The 23720-nt window shown below is 41.1% G+C and overlaps 1 protein-coding gene across 1 annotated transcript in view; it reads left to right on the top strand.

Annotated features, from left to right (window-relative positions):
- Positions 1-23720, top strand: part of kcnab1a (potassium voltage-gated channel subfamily A regulatory beta subunit 1a) — a 258469-nt gene that overhangs the window by 213333 nt on the left and 21416 nt on the right. Inside the window, exon 9 of the mRNA XM_066684849.1 lies at positions 5716-5801. Within this exon, the coding sequence (XP_066540946.1) occupies positions 5716-5801 (86 nt within the window). The remainder of the gene's footprint in view (positions 1-5715; positions 5802-23720) is intronic.

Below are 23720 nucleotides of genomic sequence, written 5' to 3'. Positions count from 1 at the left end.
TTAATAGCGGCTGTATAGCTTTTTAAAGTGGATGAACGAATAGAAAATTGAGAGCTAGTGAATGAGAGGAATGCTGTGAAAGAGTGTAGATCAGAAGAAGGGAACGGTAAAGAGTGTATGTGATGGAAGCATCGAAAGCACTGCCATCCAGTCCAGTAAGTAGACAAGGTGTTTGGTGCCAGAGATTTCAGGATTAAATCCTGGGATCTTAGAGTCAGATTGCTGAGTGTGTGGGAAGATGGAAGATGAGGTCCGAAAATGGTGGAACAGGAGTAGGATGCAGGTCGGACTGTGGAGCCAATAGCTTGAACTTCTGAAATTGGAAACGAGACAGAGAGTCAACAATAGGGTTAATGTGACCAGGAATGTAAACAGCTTTTAATAGAAATTTATGGACGACTGAGTGCCCGCTTCTTACCAGAATATTTTCGAGTGGCAACGCCAATGGGGTTAATTCGGAAAGTAGAAAATGGGGGGGAAGAATAGGGGCCCAACATTAAACCCTCCGAGACTTCTTTGGCCAGAAGAGAAGTAACCACATCAGGCTCCGATTCGGCGGAGAGAAGGTTAGACCATCAAGGAGATAACATACGAATGCAGGGTCAGGGTGGCGCGAGAGGCAGCTTGCGAGCTCAGGAACGTTGACAGGGGTGGAGAGAAAACGGATCAGTCAGCTGTTACCGAACTTAGGCGGCCACTTGGGGCAGCTTGGCCGAGCGTGGGCTTCAGCGCAGTAGGTGCATACATGAAGCAACCTGCAGGAAGATGCAAAGCAGCCAGCGGAATTGAAATTATTGCAGATCATGGAGCCATTTAGAAAGAACAAGCGTCTACAGCGGGCATCACGGGAGCTAGAACTGGTGATACGCTGACTGGGGGCCTGGTCAGGAATGAAAGAAAAGTTAGGGCCCGGATTGGGCGCCGGGGTGACCTGGGAGCATGCAGAAGTGGGATGAGAAGGGTTGCCGCACAACCCACAGGAAAGTGCAGTTCGGCCAGCAAAAATGCGGCAGTAGAGCTCCAAGTCGAGTGCACCCCAGTAGGATTCCACTGTTGCAAGCGGGCGGCGGCCCGTGCAGAGAAGAGCCGATGGTAGTCATAAAAACCAGAGCCTCCAAAACGGACTGCGAGGTCGAGGATGATGGCGAGGTAATCGTCCAATTCCTGCCTGCGGGCAGGGAAGGAAGAGCACACCACGTCGCGATAGAGGGAAAATGCGAGTGCAAATTCGGAAGTTGTGAGGAGCTTAGAAGCTCTGTGCTCTGAAGTCTTCAATGAAAGGGTCACGTCCCCCACGTCAATGGAGCGGGGTGCTGTACAGGAAGCTGAGGGAAGCAATAGAGAGGACAGGTCAACGTCCGCACCTTGGAGAATCCGCTGACGAAGGGTGGGCTGCACCAGGGGTGGATTGAAGACACGAGCATTGGGAGGAGGAGGAGCTGGAGCAGTGGTGAAGAGAGAGAATGTGGCGTCGGGAGCTCGGGGCGCCGGAGCGAGAGGTTGACTTGCAAAACGTGCGGAGAGAGAATCGGTATGATAAAGAACGGGATACTGCAAGCCCGTGAGAGGTAGGGGTTGTGATGATAAGGGTAGGGGTTGGGATGATAAGGGTAGGGGTTGGGATGATAAGAGTAGGGGTTGGGATGATAAGGGTAGGGGTTGGGATGATAAGGGTAGGGGTTGGGATGATAAGGGTAGGGGGTGGGATGATGAGGGAAGGGGGTGGGATGATGAGGAAAAAACAGGGTAGGTGGAAGAAGTAGTAGCAGGGAGAGAGAGCAGGAAGATCAGAAGCACGTAAAAGGGGGGAAAAAACGAGAAAAAACGGAAGTCGGGGCAGGGTCGGGCCCAGTAGTGCAGACAGGAGCCAGATTTGTGGCACCAGCAGGGGGCACTGAGCCGGAGAGGGAGGCCCTCGTGGGGCGTCCTCGGCGCCGCGTCTGAGGTGCAATGATGTCATGGCACGATGGCGTAGGTTGAGCGGGAAAGGCCTCATCCTCTGGGGTAGGAGCCGAAAACAGGGAAAAAAGGGTCCTCTTGTTGGCTGAGCGAGCGAAGGGGACTGTACTCGTCCGGCGGTGAAGGAGGGCTGCCGAGCGCGCTGGTCGCGGCGATGAGGTCGCTGGGGAGGAGGAGAAATCGGAGAGGAGAGGCGTCCGTGTGCAGGACCCGTGAATGTGGAGCGAGAATGACGAGAGCGTGCGGAGGAGCTTGGAGCAGCTGAAGTAGCAGGTGAAGCAGGCACGACAACTGCTGAACGCAGTCTCCTAGTGCTGATGACCGGGGTGGCGTTGGGCGATCGAGTAGGGGAAGGAGAGAAGAGCTCGTGGTCAGAGGCGAGCAGGTCAAGATCCATGGTAGCAGTTGGCAATTCAGTGACGCAAGCAGGAAGCGCGAGACTAGCGACTTGATTGTCACGGAGATTACGTGAGGTTGAAGGGTATAAATAGGCCTGGGGGAAGAGCGTGGGCGTGGCCCAACTCCCAAAATTCTGTTATAGTATAACTTTAATTAAATTTAGAGAATATATGACTAGGTAGGTTCAGATCAATCCAGCTGCTGCTTGTGCTGAAAGAGGTCATTATAGAAACATGGATCAGTTGGTACAGAGTAATCCCAGGGCTACAGTCTGTCTAATGACTTAACCCTTCACTCTAGTCATTGAGAAAGACTTACTAGTTTTCCAGCAGGGCCAAGGAAGTGTTTCCAAACACTCATAAAACTTTTATTAACTCTGTGTTGCAGAAAGTGCCAGCATGCCAAATCTACCCATGTGGCTCATCATCATCATCTTTATCATCCTTTCCGCTTATCCATTTCAGGGTCGCGGTGGGAACAGGGAACTGGGCAAAAAAGCCCAGACGTCTCTCCCCCCGCAACTTCCACCAGCTCCTCCTGAGGGATCGCCAGGCATTCCCAGGCCATCCGATATAATCCCTCCGGTGTGTCCTGGGTCTGCCCCAGGGCCCCCTTCCAGTTGGACGTGCCTGGTATACCTCCAGTGGGAGGTGTCCAGGAAGCATCGTTACCAGATGCCTGAACCACAACAGCTGACTCCTCTCAGCACAAAGGGGCGGTGACTCTACTCTGAGCTCCTCCCTAATCACTAAGCTCCTCACCCGATCACAGAGAGTACACCCAGCAACACTTCAGAGAAAGCTCATTTTGGCCACTTGTATCCGCAATCTTGTACTTTTGGTCATTACCCAGAGCTCATGACCATTGGTGAGAGTGGGTAAATAGACTAATCGGTAAATTGAGAGCTTTGCTTTATGGCTCAGCTCTCTCTTCATGATGTTCCGGTACAGCATTACAGCAGATGCTGCACCTAACCTACAGTCAATCTTCCCATAACTCATGAACAAGAACTCGAGATACCTTAACTACTTCGCATCATAGCACTGGATGCTAAACTTGAGTGTGTCTGTTTAGTTTGAAAATGTTCAAATGCATCAGAATTTGTGGAATATGTTCAGTCTCTCTAGAGCAGTGGTTCTAAAACTGTGGTAGCAAAAATTGAACAAGAAGCTTCATGCCACATGACCTTGAAAAATTTACTACTTAAATAAAGAATTAAATAATTTCAAAAAATCTGAAACTGAAACAGCGGCACAGTGGCACAGCAGGTAGTGTCACACGTGACTGTCTATGAAGAGTTTAATGTGTTTTCCCTGTGTCTGCGTGGGTTTCCTCCATGTGCTCCAGTTTCCTCCCACGGTCCAAAAACACACATTTGTAAGTGGCTTGGCTACCTAAAAGTTTCTTTAGGTTCGAGTGTTATGTGAGTGTGTGACGCCCTGCAAAGGACTGGTGCCCCTCCATGGTGCCCCCCGCCTTGCCCCCAATGATTCTGGACCCACTGCGACCCTGAACTGGATAAGTGGTTACAGACAATGAATGAATGATGAAAGTGATGATGAAACATACTTGTGTAAACTACACAATATTTTACAGTGTTTATAATTAAGCTTTTACTGAATGTATGCAAAGGCTAGACAGAAGTGAGCAATTTGGACTTTTTTACAAAAAGAGCAAAATTAATGAGAAAAACAAACCAAGACCAACCCAGTGAAATCTACAGAAAGAACATTTTGTAGCACCTTATTTTTGTTAAGAGTGTAAAAATAGAGAGAACACTTAACTGAAGTAAAGAAGCATGGTCGATTTTCACATCATTAGAGTCCTTAAACACTTTGTACTCTTATTATTTTTAGTAATTATTTTAAAATAATTGTGAAATGCATGCAAATTGCAAATATTCAAGCAAGACATTCATAGTATTCATGGGCGGGCGGTACCTGGAGGTTTTGGTTTGATAATAGGCAATATTTGGTCTAAAAAGTTTGAGAACCACCGCTCTACAGGAACAAATGCAGTGTTTTTCCTAAAGCCCTTAAACATCCCTTTCTCATCTATTCTATTATAGTTCATCTCTCTCACTTTCTCTCTCTCTACAAGGTTTGAGGGAACATGTAGCATGGTGTTGTTTTGTACATGATATCCCAATTGAATCATTACTTTAATAATGTATTTTTTATGGGCATCATTGTATGCTAGAAGTATTCTTGTGAAAGTACATAAGTGTAATGTAAGTGAAATGTAAAATACTTTATGTAATATACCAACAGGGGCAGACTGGGACAAAAAAAAAAAATTAGCCCTGGCATTTTGGACCAAACAGGCCCAACACGTTCTTGATAGAAGACATAAAAGTACTAACCTAGGCTTATTTTCTCATCCGGTCAGTGTACACAATGTCTTATGTCTGTCATAGAATATTAGCCAAAATTAATTTGTTGACGTTATATCATTTCATCAGATTTACCATATTTATACCATTACCAGATTTACATAGCCTATGTGTTCTGAAAGCAGATTCTACTACATGTTCCTGTTCACAGTCAGTGCTACTGCCGGAACCGCTGTCAACACCACCACCACTGTCATCAGCCATGGCAACTTTGTCTTACTGGAATTCTGTGAAGCTGCTTTGTGACAACATCAGTTGTGAAAAGCGCTATATAAATAAATTTGATTTGAATTTGATTTGATGAAGGCCCTGCTGTGGCAAACATTTGTAATTTGGCAGCTTTTGCTTGATTTCTCACTGTTTCTCTGCGGCTACTTTGCATTTTCTCTCCATCTCAGAAGATCATATAATGTTACGTTCATCCTACATTGCACTGCACACCAGCACACAGAGACAAGGGGAGGAGGTGTTTCATAATATGACTGGGTCAGCCCTATGCCAGTAAAGAAAATAACCAATGGGCCACAGACCAGTGTGTTTCAATGGCCAGTGGTTAGGAAACAAACTCTCGTGTTGATTTTTTTTCCCCAATGCATTACATAGGCAAGACTAATGTGAAAGAGATTGGTGTTTGTGATTGGGCCAGCCCAGTGTCAATCGGGCTGCTGATCTACTGGTTTTATGGGCCGGTCATATATAACTTTAAAAAAGTTTTGAGACTGTCAGCACAAATTAGAACGTCGGCCCACTGGGAAAATGCCCAGTATAATTCCTGCATATCATAGTAAGCTTACTTCATGTAAGGAAATAAGGCATATGTTATTTGTCTTCTAATATGTATAATACAAGTTGATTAATTGTAAATTTAATTGTAAATATATTAGCAACAGTGCTACCTGCTCAAAAAGCTTGCTTGTAATCCTATAGTGCATTTTTATGTATTTGCTTCATTTTTTTGTTTGTAGAGATCGTGAGAGCTATGACCTATGTGATCAACCAGGGAATGGCTATGTACTGGGGGACATCACGATGGACTGCCATGGAAATTATGGTGAGCCATAATAATTTCACATCGCTCTACCGTTTCTTTAATTAATTTAAGTACCTTTTCTAGGAGAAGTGTGTAACTGAAAAGGATCTGTATAAGCTGAAAGGATAACAGAGATAGTGGAGAAATCTTTAACTGTGTTAAAATAAAAATCCATGAATATGGAAGCCAAACTAAACCTTAAGTAACTGCCTTATGTAAAAGGGCACTAAACAGTGTTCCTGCTAGGTTTTTGGGATTTTGGTAAAGGTGTCCAGAAAACATTCATTCACTAGTCCAGTCATGTTTTGAGTGGAAATCAACACTGGCTGGAGCTCATCTCTTCCTATATAGTGTAGCCCAGAATGAGTATGGTTTAAATCTGATCTTTAACTTTCAGAAATTTTGCATGGTCACTTCCAGTAATCTCCAATTCCACAAGTTTCAGATCCAACCCTGAGATAACATTTTTGGAAAGGGTGAATCATAAAAAAGAGACATCAAGGCTTATTTATAACAAGGTCTACTCCTTCAAAAAGCCAGAGACTATTAATATTCAACCCTTTGTGAAATGGCTTACTCCAAAGATTCTTAAAAGTACAGAATCAAACTTTCCTTAATTCCCATAGACTGAATCAATGAATCAACTCAATCTCAGGTTTTTCAGATAAAAATAGCGTAAAAATAATTCCAGTTGGAATAGCAAAAAATTTATTATAAATCATGAATCACCAGTATCTCCACCTGCCAGCTGTTGGTTATATTGTAGATCTTATGTGTGTCCCCTGGTTTGGTACCCATTTGCAATTGGGTAATTGTGTTAATATGTACATTTTTATATTGAATCCTATTAAATCTTTCTCAAAAGAAATCACTTTGTTCTAAGTAATCTTGAAATTCTCATTGTGAGAAACGCTTGTGTATTAAGATTATATAATTAATATTGTTTTGGTCATAAGTGCATTCAGAAATGTGAAGATTTTGGTCATTCACTCTTCAGAAAGACTTTCTTTGACCTGTCAAAATGTCGTGAATTATCTGTGATGTCATGACTTCAGAGATGTTCTAGTCTGGAAGACCTCTGGAAATCTCCAATTACATTTGAGTCCTAGAAATGGATTCTCCTCCCTCACCCCCTCTGGAACAATCAGCCCTTTAACACACCTGCAACGTGCTGGCCATTATGCCTGGTTTGAATCACTGGCACTCAGAATGGCAGATGTTAAGTGGTAGAAGAACAAAGAGAAAAATGAGGGAGTGAAACAGTAGGAGGGAGTGGAAAAAGGTGAGTTGGAGGAGAAAATTAGAGAGAAGCAAGTCCATCCTGGATGATCAGCACTGCAGAAATCAAGTGAAAGAGGAAAATTAAAAATTCACCCCAGGGTGAATCTACATTGAAACAGGAAGTTAAACTAAGCTTGAGCCATTACCTCAAGACAATAGAAATTCCAACCAGAGATTTATTGCTGTTTATAACAGCCAATCAGAAGCTTTACTTTTGTCCAGCAACAATACACTACAACCTGGGCATGAAAGAAACCTCAGACCTCTGAATTCTGGAAATTGTGGAACTATAGCTTAGAGCCCCAGTCTTTAGCCCAGGACAGACGTGTCTGCGTTTCCCCAAGGAGCACAGATCCAGAGATGAAGGTGGCCACAGAGTTATAGGATTCTGCATTGCCCTAATCAACACACACCTTCGGAGTGGTTGCCCCACTACAGCTGTTTCTCTTACCAAAGTCCTAGAAGGAAGAGGAATAGGATGACCACTGCTGCAATGTGGTCAGGCCAATGGCTCCAAAAAGCTCCATGAAGTCCTCTGCTCACACCACCCCAACGTCTTCTCCAGGAAGAAAGCATGTTCACTAGGTTCATTTCGTAACTCAGAGGTTGGTGTAAAATGTATTTCTGGGATAAACTATAGGTCCCTTTTAGAATTTTTTGTAGCTACCATAGAGAAATTCCCTCATGGTATTAATCTTCCCTCCTCTCTCATTTATTGCTGAGGCCAAGAACCCTTCATTCATTCACACATTCACTCACAGACACACACACACACACACACACACACATACACCCACCTATGGACACTTTTGAGTACCCAATCCATCTACCAGCGTGTGGTTTTAGATCTTGAGAGGAAACAGGAGCACCCAGAGGAAACCCATGTGGACACTGGGAGAACACACCAAACTCCTCACAGACAGTCAGCCCATAACCTCCAGGTCCCTGGAGCTGTGTGACGGCAACATTACCTGCTGTGCCACCATGCCACCCAAGAACCCTTCAAAGGATCAATTATGATAAAATTACATTTAATTTAATTAAATAATAATTAATTAACCAATTCCACAATTGTGCACTTACAATGGCATCTACTGAAGCTGAAAAAATTGATTTGTCTTTATACCTTTTTTCCCTGTGTTCATGGAAGCTTTAACTCACACTCACACCTGTGGACACTTTTGAGTAGCCAATCTACCTACCAACGGGTGTTTTTGGACCATGGGAGTAAACTGGAGCACCCGGAGGTAACCCACGCAGACACAGGAATAACACAACAAACTATCACCCAGATTTGGGCCCGTAACCCAAACAAATTAAGCTTTTTTATTATGCAAATTTATTTTTATGACAAAAATATCATGGTTACTAATTCATTGCTCCATCTCTTGCTATTGTAACAGCCTGAATTATTTAATTTTTAAACATAAATATTATTTTGGATTGGAAGAACATTTAGTTTATATGGCTTTCCTAAAGAAAAGCGTTAGCACTCTGCTCTGTGGTATAATGCATTATAATGAACTATGTTCTATTGATGGACTGAGTGTGAAAAAAGAAAAAAGGAGTGTGACATGCTACCAAAAGCTAAATTGAACATGTGAGTTTTCAGCTTAGATTTGTAGATTGCAACTGAATTTGAGTCCCGGACATTTTCTGGAAGATCATTCCAAAGTTGGGGGCTTTATTAGTTTCAGCCCCAGCTCTGGGAACTATTTAAAAGCCAGTGCCCTGTGATCTGAGTAATCATGGTGGCTCATAACAGCAAATAAGCTCTTGTAGGTACTCAGGAGTAAGCCTTTGTAGGGCTTTATACAACAATAAAAGAATTTTGTAATTGATATGTAATTTAACAGGCAGTCAATGAAGTGATGAAAGAAGTGGACTCAGTGGACTTATTGAGGACTCTGGCTGCAGCATTTTGAACTAGTTTACTTAATTTCCTGCTAGTGTATCTATATAGCAGTGTGTCTAGCCTTGAAGTAATAAAGGCATGTACTAATGTTTCTGCATCTCACAGGGATAAGGCATTTCTTACCTTGACAATTTTGCAAAAGTGTATAAAAGCTATCCTAGTGATACTGCCTATGTCTTGTTTTGTTACTGTTTAAAAGGAGAGAGTTATGCAACATCCAGCCTTTCACATCTTTTACACAATCCTCTATTTTTTTTAATCTGTGTTTATCATCAGGCTTGGCTGATATGTACAACTGCATAAAAGTGAATGCCACGGTTACTTATAACTCTGCCTACCAGTAACATGCATAATGTAAATAATAATGGTCCTAAAATAGTGCTTTGCGGAAGGCCAAACTTTACTTTTGAATAATTAGAAGATGAATTGTTTACCTGTTCATACGGATAACATTCCTTTAAGTAAAATTCCAACCATGTTTCTAAACTTTCTAGGAGAATATTGTGGCCTATAGTGTCGAAAGCTGCGTTGAGGTCAAGTAGCACCAACAGGGATAGCCTTGATCAGACAACTAGAGCTGTCTCTGTACTATAATGTGGCATGAATCCAGATTGTAATTTTTCATATATGAGGTTCTTATGTAGATATGGGCTAAGTGGTTACAGGCCTGTAATTAGGCAATATGCTAGCATCAAGTAGGGCTGTGCCATATCATATTGTGTGTAATAATATTGAAAACATTTTTTCAAATGATAAAAAGAAAATCAATATCGTGATAATCCTGATATTCTGACATGTTAACGTAATGATGTCACACAGTTAAACGTAATATGGTGTACATTTATCACGTGAGTCATTTAGGCATGGTGACAGGTACGGTTGAAATTTGCTTCAAAGAATCAAAGAATTTGCTCCAGTCATATTGAGGTGATTTGGAAATAAAATATCAATATATATTTTTTACAATGTCAAAACCTTGGTAAATTTTTACAAAATAAGCAAAGGCTTATTTTAAATGTATTTATTTATTTTAAATGTATTTGTTGTTCCTTCTTAATGTTTCAAAATGTTAGATTTGTATGAAAATATGTTATATATAATAATTTTAATAAGAAATAAAATATATTATTAATAAAACTAATAATAATATTAATAAAAAAATTATTTTTGTGTGTTCTGGTAATAATTTTTTTTTCAGTGTTTTGTTCATATTGTCAAGAATATCGTCATCGACAAAATAACATGATACTGTATTAGGGCCATATCACCCACCCCTAGCATCAAGATTTGGTTTCTTGATCAAAAATAGGATTGAAATAAATGCCTATTTTAGTTGGTCATCTGCCTTCTCAGAGTTGATATTAATATCTCCTACAATTATTACTTTGTCATTACACACAGCTAGGGTTGCAGCGAAATCATGAAATTATTTTAAAAATTCTGAGCAGAATTTAAATGTAAAATTAAAAAGAATGCATTATTTTTTGTGACCGGATTTGTAATGTTGTTAGAAAGAACCTCAAAATAATTGAAGGTGTCATATTTGTTTCTGACTGATATAGGATATTTTGGTAGATTACACATAATCCACCTCCTTTGCCTGATAGTCTTGAGCTGTGGATATAATTATAGCCTGCAAGGGTGGCTTCATTTAGTGCTCAATATTCATCTGGTCTAACCCATGTTTTGGTAAGACAGAAAAAGTAAAATTTATAAACACTAATAACTGCTTTTGAGTTTAGTGATCTTATATGGAGTAACTCAAACTATAGGCTGTTTGAGTTTTTCTATGTTTAGATATAATTCGGGGCAGATACACAGTCTCAGTACAGTTGAACCAAGGTGACACCTCAAGGCAGTTCACAGACAGTCAGTTTAGCCTGTTTCTCTGCGGCATGGTCCCGGCCCTGGATTGTCAGAAGCTATTTACACTACTCTGCTGACTAACTAAAAGTCTATGAGCTATGCTGCAAGAAAATAAAGCAGCACACTCCCGTGTGGGGTGGACACCACACCTACCAGTCTTGCTCTCGAAATTGAATTAATTATCAATGAAGCCCATTTGATTTTCCGAGTACCATTTGGACATCCAACATTTTAACGCTAAAATTCTGCTGTAGGTTTCAGTGCTGCACTGCACTGGAATGGGAACCGAGCAAATTTCGGCATCGGACAACATCAGGGCCAATTCACCTCTTTATTATCTAATAAATCACCTAATCACCTAATATTACTCTTCATTACTTCAGACTGCCACAGATGAGTATTATTGGCCCCCACATGAATAACTATACTCAAATATCTCTTGTTAGCTAACAATGTAATAAATATATATTTTTAGGGCCCTCTCAAATCCCCACCACACACACACAGCATCCCTGGGTCTATGTGTGTCTCATTTCATTTTGTTTATACATTACCCAAATTTTAGACACAGCTTACTCTTAACCAAAATTCATTTACCACACTCTATTTGACTTCCTCTTTGATTTCTTAAACAGAATTTTAGACAAAATGCCACATTTGAACACTTTTCCATTCACAGTCCAATTTACATTTTTTTCCTTCATTAGGTTATTTTGTCATCCTTTACAAATAAGATTGGTAAATAATTTTTATCCAGCACAATGTCAACTTTTTTAGCATTATAATTTTATATCAGGGTTAGGGTTAGGTTTTATTTATTATTATTATTATATATCTCATAGTTGTTGATAGTATTTGTATTTGTGTGTTTTCCAGAATAAAAGTCTCTGTGAATTTAAAATATGTTTGAGGATATTAAGAATTAGTTATATCCTGTATACATGATGACCAGCAGTGGTCTACAGTCAGTTGTGTTCCAGCCTTTTTATGCCAGTGGACTGATATATGCTCACTGTCTGATTTGCTAAGTGATTCATTCATTCATTATCTGTAACCGCTTATCCAATTCAGGGTCGCGGTGGGTCCAGAGCCTACCTGGAATCATTGGGCGCAAGGCGGGAATACACCCTGGAGGGGGCATTTGCTAAGTGATGCTAAAGCTAATTCTCAGTTTTACAAACAAAACTCATTGTGAAACATGTTTTATTTCCCCATTTTATCAAATTAAACACACAACCATGTGTACATCATGTCACTACAACATCTACCTACTAGTGAAACGTTTATTTTTGCTGTGTACAACAAAGCATGATTTCTCCCTTCCACCTTAAATAGGTGAATATTTGAAGCTTTTCGAACACAATTCTTACTCCTTAGTTTGTTTAAAACACACAAACACCATGAAGAAACACACATGAATCTGCCTCAATTTCTTTAAAACAAATAATCAATGGCATTTACACCTTTCAATCATGTTGTTATTCACGTTCTTCATATAAAAAGCACAAACGACAGTCCTGGCATCTTTGAAACATCACTATGCCTCACTTTCTTTATATAAAACACAATCTAGGATGTTTACTCCATTTAATCTATACATAGGTGTCTGTACTTACTTAATTTTTTTAGAAATAATTTGCAGTTACCTGTTCAGGGGAAGATTACTCACTTTGGAGGAAAAACGTATGGAACCACCCTGTAAATGTTCATTACAAACACTAACACCTGTATCAGATTAACACTGCTCGTTAGTATGCAGGTAAAAAGGAGTGATCACACCTTGGAGAGCTGTTGCAACAAGTGGACTGACATGAATCTTGGCTCCAACGCCAGAGATTGTGTTAAAATTTGTCAATTTGTCAATTGAAACAAAGGAGAGGATTATCAAACTCCTTAAAGAGGGTAAATCATCATGCAGTGTTGCACAAGATGTTGGTTGTTCGCAGTCAGCTGTGTCTAAAACCTGGACCAAGTACAAACAACATGTGAAGGTGGTTAAAGACAAGCATAATGGTAGACCAAGGAAGACATCAAAGTGTCAAGACAGAAAACTTGAAAATGTACAACAAAACAAATGAGGAACAAATGGGAGGAAACTGGAGTCAACGTCTGTGATCGAACTGTAGGAAACCGCCTAAAGGAAATGGGATTTACATACAGAAAAGCTAAAAGAAAGCCATCACCAACACCTAAACAGAAAAAAACAAGGTTACAATGGGCTAAGGAAAAGCAATCGTGGACTGTGGATGACTGGATGAAAATCATATTCAGTGATGAATCTCAAATCTGCATTGGGCAAGGTGATGATGCTGGAACTTTTGTTTGGTGCCGATCCAATGAGATTTATGCAGACGACTGTCTGAAGAAAACATGCAAATTTCCACAGTCATTGATGATATGGGGCTGCATGTCAGGTAAAGGCACTGGGGAGATGGCTGTCATTACATCTTCAATAAATGCACAGGTTTTCATTTTCTTATCCCATATATCGAAAGGATGTTTGGGGATGATGAAATCATTTTTCTAGATGATAATGCATCTTGCCAAAGAGCAAAATCTGTGAAAACATTCCTTGAAGAAAGACACATAAGGTCAATGTCATGGCCTGCAAACAGTCTGGATCTCAATCCAATTGAAAATCTGTGGTGGAAATTAAAGAAAATGGCCCATGACAAGGCTCCAACCAGCAAAGCTGATCTGGCAACTGCAGTCAGAGAAAGCTGGACCCAGACTGATGAAGAGTACTGTTTGTCACTCATTAAGTCAATGCCTCAGAGACTGCAAGCAGTTATAAAAGCCAGAGGTGGTGCAACAAAGTACTAGTGATGTGTTGGAGTGTTATTTTGTTTGTCATGATTCCATAATTTTTTCCTCAGAATTGAGTGATTCCATAATTTATTCCCTGTGCTGGTTCTAAATATCTAACAGTTACTGGCTACCAGAATTATTTTTCTTGATTTCTTTTAGTGTTTCTTAAAGCCAGAAAGTTGCCATTTGAAATGCCTTTAGTTTTTTGTCATATATGTGATGTGCTTTTTATTTTTTTTTAATTAAACAACTGAAGGAACATCCTCAGAGACTGGTGATTCCATAATTTTTGCCAGGGGTTGTACTCATACTTAAATATTTTGTTCCGAATGAATTTTACTTTTACTCCATATGCAAAACCAAGCATATTTATGTTAAGCAAACAGATTTTCTTTTGTTCTGGAAATTCCTATAATTTTTTTTTTTCACAGTACACCAGATATATTATTTACAAGTCCAACCTATTGGGTTTTACCACCACTCTCCCAAACCTGGTTCTAGGAGTATATGGTGCGTCTGATTATGTGGAATTTTTCCCTGGAACACATCCCAGAGTTTGATCTGTAGCATAATTCTTCCTCTGCTCTGCTGATGACCCCATGGGAATAAGATGACCGCACTTGCACCTGACTGTCCCTCAACTATGTAGGAGGAAGGCGTTGAGTGAGTGCTAACTACAGCACCAGTTGCACCTTGGTCTTTAACCCACATTTCCCGGAGTGAGTTGTTCGAAACGATGACGCAGATTATAGCACTGAGTATCTCTCTGCCTCTTCTCTCTTTCTTTATGAGCAACCACCACTCTATCAGGAAGAACAGGGTTCAATAAAGCAGGAAGAGTACTGTTGTACGAAGTCTTCTCCCCATGAACATTTGAGCCGGACTGTATCCATTTTGCAGTGGAGTCGCTCGGTATGCGAGAAGAGCAAGATAAGGATCAGAGGCTTTCTTCAAGAGACCTTTCACTGTTTTAATTGCTCGTTCTGCCTCCCCATTACTTTGAGGATATTTTGGACTACTAGTAACATGACAGAACCTATACATATTAACAAACACTGCAAAAGCTGTTCCCAAAAACTGTGGCCCGTTGTCTGTCACCAGTGCCTCCGGAATGCCATGACGTGCAAAAATTGATTTTAGATAGTGGATCACATCTGTAGATTTGGTGGACATTTGCAAAGCGATTTCCACGTATATTGATGTGTAATTCACTACCAACAGGTTGGTCTTGCGCCCCAGCATGAACAAGTCTGCTCCCTCTAATTGCCACGGTCGACCTGGGTACTGTGATGGAATCAGTGGCTCTTTGTTGGTCTCTATCTCCTTGCAGCAAACTCTGCAATTGAGAGCTAATTCATTCAGCTGCTGACTTAACACAGGCCACCATACTGACTGTCGGGCATGCTCCCTATACTTCACCAGCCCCTGGTGACCATTGTGCTGTCTGGTGAGCACATCATTTCGCATGATTGAAGGAATGACAAGCCTATTGCCCTTCAAAAGCAGTCCATCCTAAACAGTGAGAAATGCCTGTTCTGCTCGGTATAGCCTCAGTGTTGGTTCAGGAGAGGCTTGTGATCGGTTTCCAACAGAAAATGCTTGCCAATGAGAAAATTTCAAAATCTTTTGCATGCCCAGGTCAACCCCAAAGCCTCCTTCTCAACTTGTGTGTATCTCTGCTCCGTCTGAGTAAGAGAACGCGACACATAAGCCACCAGCCTCCACACCCCATTCCACTCTTGAAGTAAAACACTCTGCAAGCCGTAGGATGAAGCATCAGCTAAAAGCTTTACGGGTTGTACATGGCTAACGCTGTTGGGGATGTCAGCACCTCCTTTAAGTCTTGAAAAGCTCTGACCTGCTCGACGCCCCACACCCAACAGTTCTTTTTAGAAAGGAGATCTCGCAAAGGCTGGTCCCTCTCAACCAACTGCAGGATGAACTTCCCCAGCTGATTTACCAATGGTGAAAAAACTTGTCGGCTCACTCACGTTCGTTGGCTCCCTCATATGCCGTACAGCTTTATTCTTGCCTGGATCAGGTTTAATGCCGCTGGCTTTAGAGATTACATGACCTTTTGACAGATCACACTTGTCAGCGTTCAGCGTAATGCCAGCCTTGTCAATCCTACCCAGCACAACATGCAAACGAGCCTTGTGCTCCATGACAGCACATCCTTCATATGGTAAACAACACCCTTGAGTCCCTCTATAACCTCGGACACCATTCTGTTTTGGAAGTGTTCGGGGCTGAAGTGATGCCAAACGGCAGCCTATTAACTTGATATTGGCCAAAAGGTGTAATGAAAGTTGTGTATTTCACAGAATCTTCACTTAATGGAATTTGCCAGAATCCCAAATTCTGGCAATATTTGCATCCAGCTTACTGAATATGCTTGCTCCTGCGACCATCCCCAATGTTTCTTCTACTGATGGCAATGTGTATTTCTCCCAACACACAGACTCATTGAGGTGTGTGAGATCCACACATTTTTGCACAGCACCTGTTTTTATTTAGGCACCACTACAATGCCAGAGCACCATTCAGTTGGCACTTCTATTCTGCTTATCACTCCAAGATTTTCCATGCGGGACAGTTCCTGCTTAACTCCAGAATTGGCTCAGATCTACCTTGCTAGCTGGGTTATTACATTACAGCATTAAATGTGTAAAATAAAAACTAGATCATTTGTTGGGTGGTCTTCATATCTGGCCACGTATTCAGGCATGACATTGCTTCAGCAAAAATACCAAAAAAAAAAAAGCTGATTAGTCACTAATTAATGTTTATCTAAATGTAACTCACTCAGTGAAGTAAATGTTTAGAACCAATTCACAAAATATCTTTATTAAACTTGCAACATACACAAAATCTAAAACGTATACAATATAAATGTAGCAGGATTGAGTTCTGCCATTGGTTTTACCTCCTATGCTCTCCGGTTGGGGATTTTGGGGAGGTGCTTTCAATTTATTGGGGGGGGGCGGGCTTTCTTGCGCTATATGTATCGGCAGTGGTGAGGTGCTTGCCAATGTATTTCCTGTTTTCTTCTGGGCGTCTGATCTCTGTGTCGGCACAAGTACATATCTCTGAAGGCCGGAAGCCCGCAAGTGGGTGGAAACCAGCAAGTGGGAGGGGCGTACGCAGCAAGTGGGCAGAAACCAGCAAGTGGGCGATTTATGTTTTGTGGGAAGGCGAAAGCAGCCTATGTGATTTGAAAAAAGGGCATAGTTTCTCTCCAACAGAACTAGGTACCCTCTACTATATATATAGTCTAAAATATTAGATTTCAGTAAAAACAAAATACATAGCACTTCTGATATTTTAATTATATCTTTTTGGTAATCTGATTATGGGGTGAACTGCAAACCTATGAAATCCATTAGGTCTCTCATGTCTGTTTTCATTATTTTAATCTGATTATAGAACTATAGGACTGTATCATTTGTTCTGTACTCAGCAAAGTATTGGATTATAATCAGTTTAAATGTGTAAACCCTTTGGTAACACTGTAGAAAATGACCCACTATTCAAATAAATATTTAAAGCAGCTCCTTTCCATTAATGGACACGGTAGAAATGGTGCTAATAATTTGCAAATAATCATAATATTCAGCAAACCTACCATAAGCACTCTGTCATAGTGGGTGTATATGACAGTATAGTCAGTGCATGTAGCTACAAGTTAGGTGAACTTAATAAGATGGAATTTCACTGTAATGTAGTTATGGTACAATGGATTCCAAGATAGTGGAAAATTTCAGGAAATTTGGCTTAAAACTTAAAACTAAGAATTAGAATAATTAGACATTCAGAGAAGTTCACTGTACTTCATCTAGTGCCTTTGTGTGGTTTTAAATTATTCTTTATAGAAGTATATCCTTGTTGTAGAGTATTATGTATTACTCTTTGTGTTCAGATGATCACATATGCTTTGATTTGGCATCAGAACCAGGTCCTGGAACACTACTCACAAAATTAGTTGAATCAAGTTTGTTTGAACAGGTAGAATAGGATCAGAATTGGATAACACTGGCTTAGACTGTCAGAAAGCCTCCCTTTCTTCTAATCTGGATTGTGCATGTGAATTTGTAAAAGGACTATCATTCATTCATTCATTCATTGTCTGAAACTGCTTATCCAATTCAGGGTCGCAGTGTGTCCAGTCTGGAATATATAGCACCCCAGCAGTTGTTGATGAACCCATATTTACTGTCATGTCTCTTGTTAGGAAGTGAGTAGTAGCCTATATGTAAGCAAACATTATCATTCTCAGTACATGTGGTTATTCTCTTTATTTATTGCGAGAATTTCATATATTAAGCCAACCACAAACAAGTCTGTAACTCACATAATGCTGAAAATGTGCTCCATATAATGTACTCAATGTTTACAAGGTACAATATTAACACTGAAAACAAAACAGTTAATACATGGTCACCAGGCATGTACCAGCTGTACTACAAAATACACAATAATCTAACACAATATCCCAAAGAACTCACTGACATTCTCTTAAACTTGCAAACAATGCTCAAACAGAGCAATTTGAGCTGCATTAGTTATAGAAATTTGTTAGAAGAAGGAAAATACCTAGGATACCTATTTTATGCAGGGCATTTTACACAAAGCAGTTAACCAGACAGCCTAGGTTTCTAAAAGTATCAAACTATACACACTGTCTGAACTGTGGTGTATAAGGTACCCTGCAGTCTAGTATCTGTGCATTAAGAATTGAGGTGAGGGGTCCTACAGTCCAGTTTACATGCCTTAAAAATTCTGGTGTGAGGGGCATGGCGTAACCACAAACATTGCATTGACCCTGAGACCCTGCCCATCAACACAAGCTTTTAGAAACAGCTGTTCTTAAAAACAAATAAAAAGGGTTCTTTAGCCTCTGGGTCATCTCCAGAGCCTTTGTGCCAACTACGTATCTCAAAGCCAGCGACGTGCTTGAGTTGTGCTTAAAATGTTCTTCCGCGCTCCCTTGGAGCTGTACGGCCCACTTGGAGCTGTACCACCCACTTATAGCTGTACGGTCCACTTGGAGCTGCCTCTGGCCTGCAGAGATACCCTTCTCTATCGGCAGTGTGGCTGAAGTTTGTGCCTCATGGTGCATTGCTCCTTGACAATTGTAAGCCGTTGGCTTGTGCTCGGATTGCCGGTGTTGGATGGTTGGGTTTCTGTGTCCGCATCATAGCGAGGGGATGTTGACTTTACCTGGTATGATTTACTAACAATCAGATTGGGAGATAATAATATATATTTTAATCTGGTTGGTGATAGTAGCAGCCGTGCTGTATCCTCTCTGATTTTGACCGCAGTGGGGAACGCTGTACTACTGTCTCCTGATATGTATGCAGATTATCTTATTTTTTAACACTAGATTTTAGTTGAATGTTTTGTTTAGTGTTTGTATTTTTCAGGTTTTTAAGCCTGGATGGTCTTGGCTTTTTCCAGATTCCTCGGTGCTGCTGTTTTGTCTCGGTTTTGTTTTATTTAGGTAAGATATGTTTTCGATTGGCTTTTTTTGTGTTTAAAGACTTTGTTTTGCTTTAGTGTTTTGGTTTTTGTGATTTCTTCTGTTTTTGTAAAAATTTCAATCAAGCGCTATCAGAGTGTTTGAGGTGGTGTTAAAATTTGTGCCTTTTTGAAGTGAATTTTGATTTCTTTTTCTTTATTTATTATTTCTTTTATCTTTTTGTGTTCTCTTCTTTTCTTCTAGCTGCCTTGTCTAGACAGGAGCTGTGGGTCATGGCAGGAGGTTATAGGGTTGGTTTGTGAAGTCCCGGTCACTCACCCTGCAGTTTAGAGCACTTGGTGTGTAACCTGTGTGTTGTGATTACTTATAGTGGTAGTATAGGGGACTCCTTTTGAGCTCATAAATTTCTCTACCATGGTAAGCCCGGCCCTGTTCTACTACTTGGTCTTGCCTAGTAATTATTTTAGTGCTGACATTCATCAGTCATGTTGGTTATATGAAACCTTGTTTTAAAATTTATTGTTAATAAATTTGGAAGTGTTGGAAATACGTCTCTGGCCTCTTGGTGTGAATGAACCTGAGTGTCTTTCCTATTTCTTTTCTCCTCTGGGCCTTAATGCCTTTAAGTTTCCTAGGGGTGAAAGTCCTTAGGTGGTGTAGTCATGCTACTTCAATTTATTGTACAGAGTGGGCCATTTATATGGATACACCTTAATAAAATGGGAATGGTTGGTGATATTAACTTCCTGTTTGTGGGACATTAATATATGGGAGGGGGAAAACTTTTCAAGATGGGTGGTGACCATGGTGGCCATTTTGAAGTTGGCCATTTTGGATCCAACTTTTGTTTTTTCAATGGGAAGAGGGTCATGTGACACATCAAACTTATTAGGAATTTCACAAGAAAAACAATGGTGTGTTTGCTTTATTCTTTCATGAGTCATTTACAAGTTTCTGACCACTTTTAAAATGTGTTCAAAGTGTTGCCCATTGTATTGGATTTTCAATGCAACCGTCTTCTCCCACTCTGATAGCAACACCACAGGAGAAATGCTAGCACAGGCTTCCAGTATCCTTAGTTTCAGGTGATGTACATCTTGTATCTTCACAGCATAGACAATTGCCTTCAGATGACAAAGATAAAAGTCTAAGGGGGTCAGATTGGGAGACCTTGCGGGCCATTCAACTGGCCCACGATAACCAATCCACTTTCCAGGAAACTGTTCATCTAGGAATGCTCAGACCTGACACCCATAATATGGTGGTGCACCATCTTGATGGAAAAACTCAGGGAACGTGCCAGCTTCTGTGCATAAAGAGGGAAACACATCATCATGTAGCAATTTCGCATATCCAGGGGCCTTGAGGTTTCCATTGATGAAGAATGGCCCCACTATCTTTGTACCCCATATACCATACCATCAATTTTATTGTTCCAACAGTCTTGGAGGGATCTATCCAATGTGGGTTAGTGTCAGACCAATGTTTGTTAACTTCACCATTCACATAAAAGTTTGCCTCATCACTGAACAAGCTCGTCTGTGTAAACTGAGGGTCCTGTTCCAATTTTTGTTTTGCCCATTCTGCAAATTCAGTGCGCCAATCTGGGTCATCCTCGTTGAGATGCTGCAGCAGCTGGAGTCTGTAAGGGTGTCATTTGTGAGTAGCTAATATCTGCCCAAGGGATGTTCGACTGATGATGCCTCTCTCCAGTGACATGCGGTGAGTGCTACGCCGTGGGCTCTTGCTGAATGAAGCTAGGACAGCCACTGATGTTTCTTCCATTAGTGACAGTTTTTATGCGTCCACATTTTGGCAAATCCAACACTGAACCAGTTTCATGAAACTTGGCAAGCAGTTTGCTAACTGTAGCATGGGAGATGGGTGGTCTCGTAGGGTGTCTTCATTGAAATCTGCTGCAATAACCCGGTTACTGCTGTTCACCAGACATCAACACAATTTCTATCCGCTCCTCACGTGTCAACCTCTGTGACATGTCAATGGCTGTAAACCAAGAGAAACTTGTAAATAACTCATGACAGAGTAAAATTACGTTAAAACCAAGCACACCATTGTTTTTCTTGTGACGTTCCCAATAAGTTTGATGTGTCACATGACACTCTTCCCATTGAAAAAACAAAAGTTGGATCCAAAATGGCCGACTTCAAAATGGTCACCACCCATCTTCAAAAGTTTTCCCCCTCCCATATACTAATTGTGCCACAAACAGGAAGTTAATATCACCAACCATTCCCATTTTATTAAGGTGTATCCATATAAATGGCTCACCCTGTATATTCCCCCTGACCACTACCAACTTGCCACATAAGCATTATTTAAATTGGAAAAAATGACCCCAAATCTTCATTATCCCCATAAAAAAGATTCTTAAATCTTTCATAGCATCATATACACCACTGCAACACCCTAAGAAATAACTTGATCAGTTAAGATACAGTTAACTGGTCAGTAGGGCTTGGGCTTCAGCCGGAATATTCTGCAAAAATTCGAATACTCTGAGAGTGGGGTGGTGTATATTGTTGTCATTAAGAATATCTGCTTCCAACCCCTGCTTTAATATCCGTCTCTCAAGGCTCATAGCATATCTTCGCTCTCTATCCTGCTAACTAGCTTGCTAACTAAAGGCACAGAGTATACACAATTTAACCAGTTTGAGTGGAGGTGCTGTAATTTCAGGCACAACACTGACAAAATGTGCCAACACCTCGCTTCATTGTATGTGTGTTATTTTAGCATGTTAGGTTTTAGCATGTTAGGCTTTAGCATGTTAGTTTATATGACTGAGTTTTTGCTGCTGGAGCCTGAATGTGATGGAGCGTTGCCTTTATTGATAATCACATTTATCTGACAATATCTGAATCTCAAAATTAGAAACCAAATACATACCCAATGAACAAATATTTGGGGCCAGCCCTAAATCAGTTCTCAGCGCTCGATGTAAAATTAACCCTTTGACGTCTAAGGACATTTTCTCAATTTCCTGAAATTCGCCTTTAAAGTACATGTATTTATAATGTATTACCCACATGTTTTATATCAAAATGTTCAGAACAATCTCAGCTCTTTCATTAGAGGCCCATGTGACCTAGAGCATTTTATGAAGAGATAATCTTTCTCGAACCCTGAAAACCCTAAATCTTTATATTTCTTTTGAAAACATCCCTTTACTCATGTGGATGAATTGTTTTGGTGTTTGAAACAGTTTTATCAGAGTCTTAAAAACAAGCGAATCCATTAGTTAGACATGGCGAGAGGCAAAGGAGACGTGTCTCAAGCTTATACATAGGCTCGTAATTCAGGATGTACAGTATAGCATATAGTCCAGATAATATGCAATCGAAAGAGCAGTTTCTGCACATTCAGAGAGTGTTTGAACTGTATTTCTGCACTGTGTTATCGCTAAAATATTAATAGAAACATTGTGAATGGTTGTATTTGATGCGCCGATGTGTTCTTCGACCCCAGAGTTTGGCTCCCAGCATGGCTCCACTCACTGAGTCGTTCGCTAAGATGTGCGCTACATGGTGCCACTAAGGGCACAAAGTGTACACAAATAAACCAGAGCTTCTTTGAGGTGTAAAGCTGACCAAATGAGCTACATGGTTGTAGCTTTGCCGTGCTTGGTTGTAAGTAGGTTGCTGTAGCATGTTAGACTGTTTTAGGCTTCTTTCAAGACTTTTATGTTGACAAGGCTGAATACGCGTGGAGTGGAGGGTTGCCTTTATCGCCACATTTATCCAAAAAAACTTCTGAATATCTGAATCTCAAAATCAGAATACCTACCAAACAAATTGTTCTCTTTCAAGCATTCGTTTCGGTGTCTCACTATGGGATACGCCCCCTTCACGTATACCTCAGAAGCTCTATTACACTATGCCAGCCCCTGGGCTGGCTGACAGCTGTGATGCTCATGCGCCGCCCTCAATATATAATAAGGAGCACGACATCATAACCTCATTCAAAACCTTCTTCTCGCTTCACTCCAGAAGCCTTCATTCTCTCTCCCTTTGCGACACCTAAGCTTCACTGTCCGCAGACGGAGTTAATACCTCCGTCGATGGGTGCTTAGTGTCGTTAAGGAAGAGAAAAGTTATTGATTCCTGTCTTCACCATAGCTCGGATTATTCTACTCGGTTTGTCTCCAAACAATGGCTACGTAGCTAACGGGCCCTGCTAACTAACCACCACGTTAGCTGCGACTTTCGGCTAGTCGTTAGCTCAGCTCTTAGCTGGGGTGATCAACTTGATTCCCTCGCCCCCCTGCCCACCTTGCTAGACACAGAGGAGGACGAGGAAGAGGCAGAGGAGGACTATGAAGATGGCGGTTCCTAAATTCTTGTCTTGGATGAGGACGTTGAATTCGAGGACTCTCCGTTTCTCCACCCCGCCCAGATGGCAAAACATCCCGGTGCCATGCAGGCCACTAATGACCCAGATGGGACGCCACCGTCGCCCTTTCTAAGTGCGGACCTGCAGGATGTGCTTAAGCGCGCAGCTGACAAGCTGGACATCCCGTGGCTGACCGTGAGCGCGGAGACTGCAAAGTCACGCTACGAAGGGAAGAGGC

This window comes from Hoplias malabaricus, chromosome 11 (genome assembly GCF_029633855.1).
Source record: "Hoplias malabaricus isolate fHopMal1 chromosome 11, fHopMal1.hap1, whole genome shotgun sequence".
In the NCBI taxonomy this organism is placed as follows: Eukaryota; Metazoa; Chordata; class Actinopteri; order Characiformes; family Erythrinidae; genus Hoplias; species Hoplias malabaricus.
Note: the sequence above shows the minus strand (reverse complement) of the source record. Positions and strands in the feature narration are given on the sequence as shown.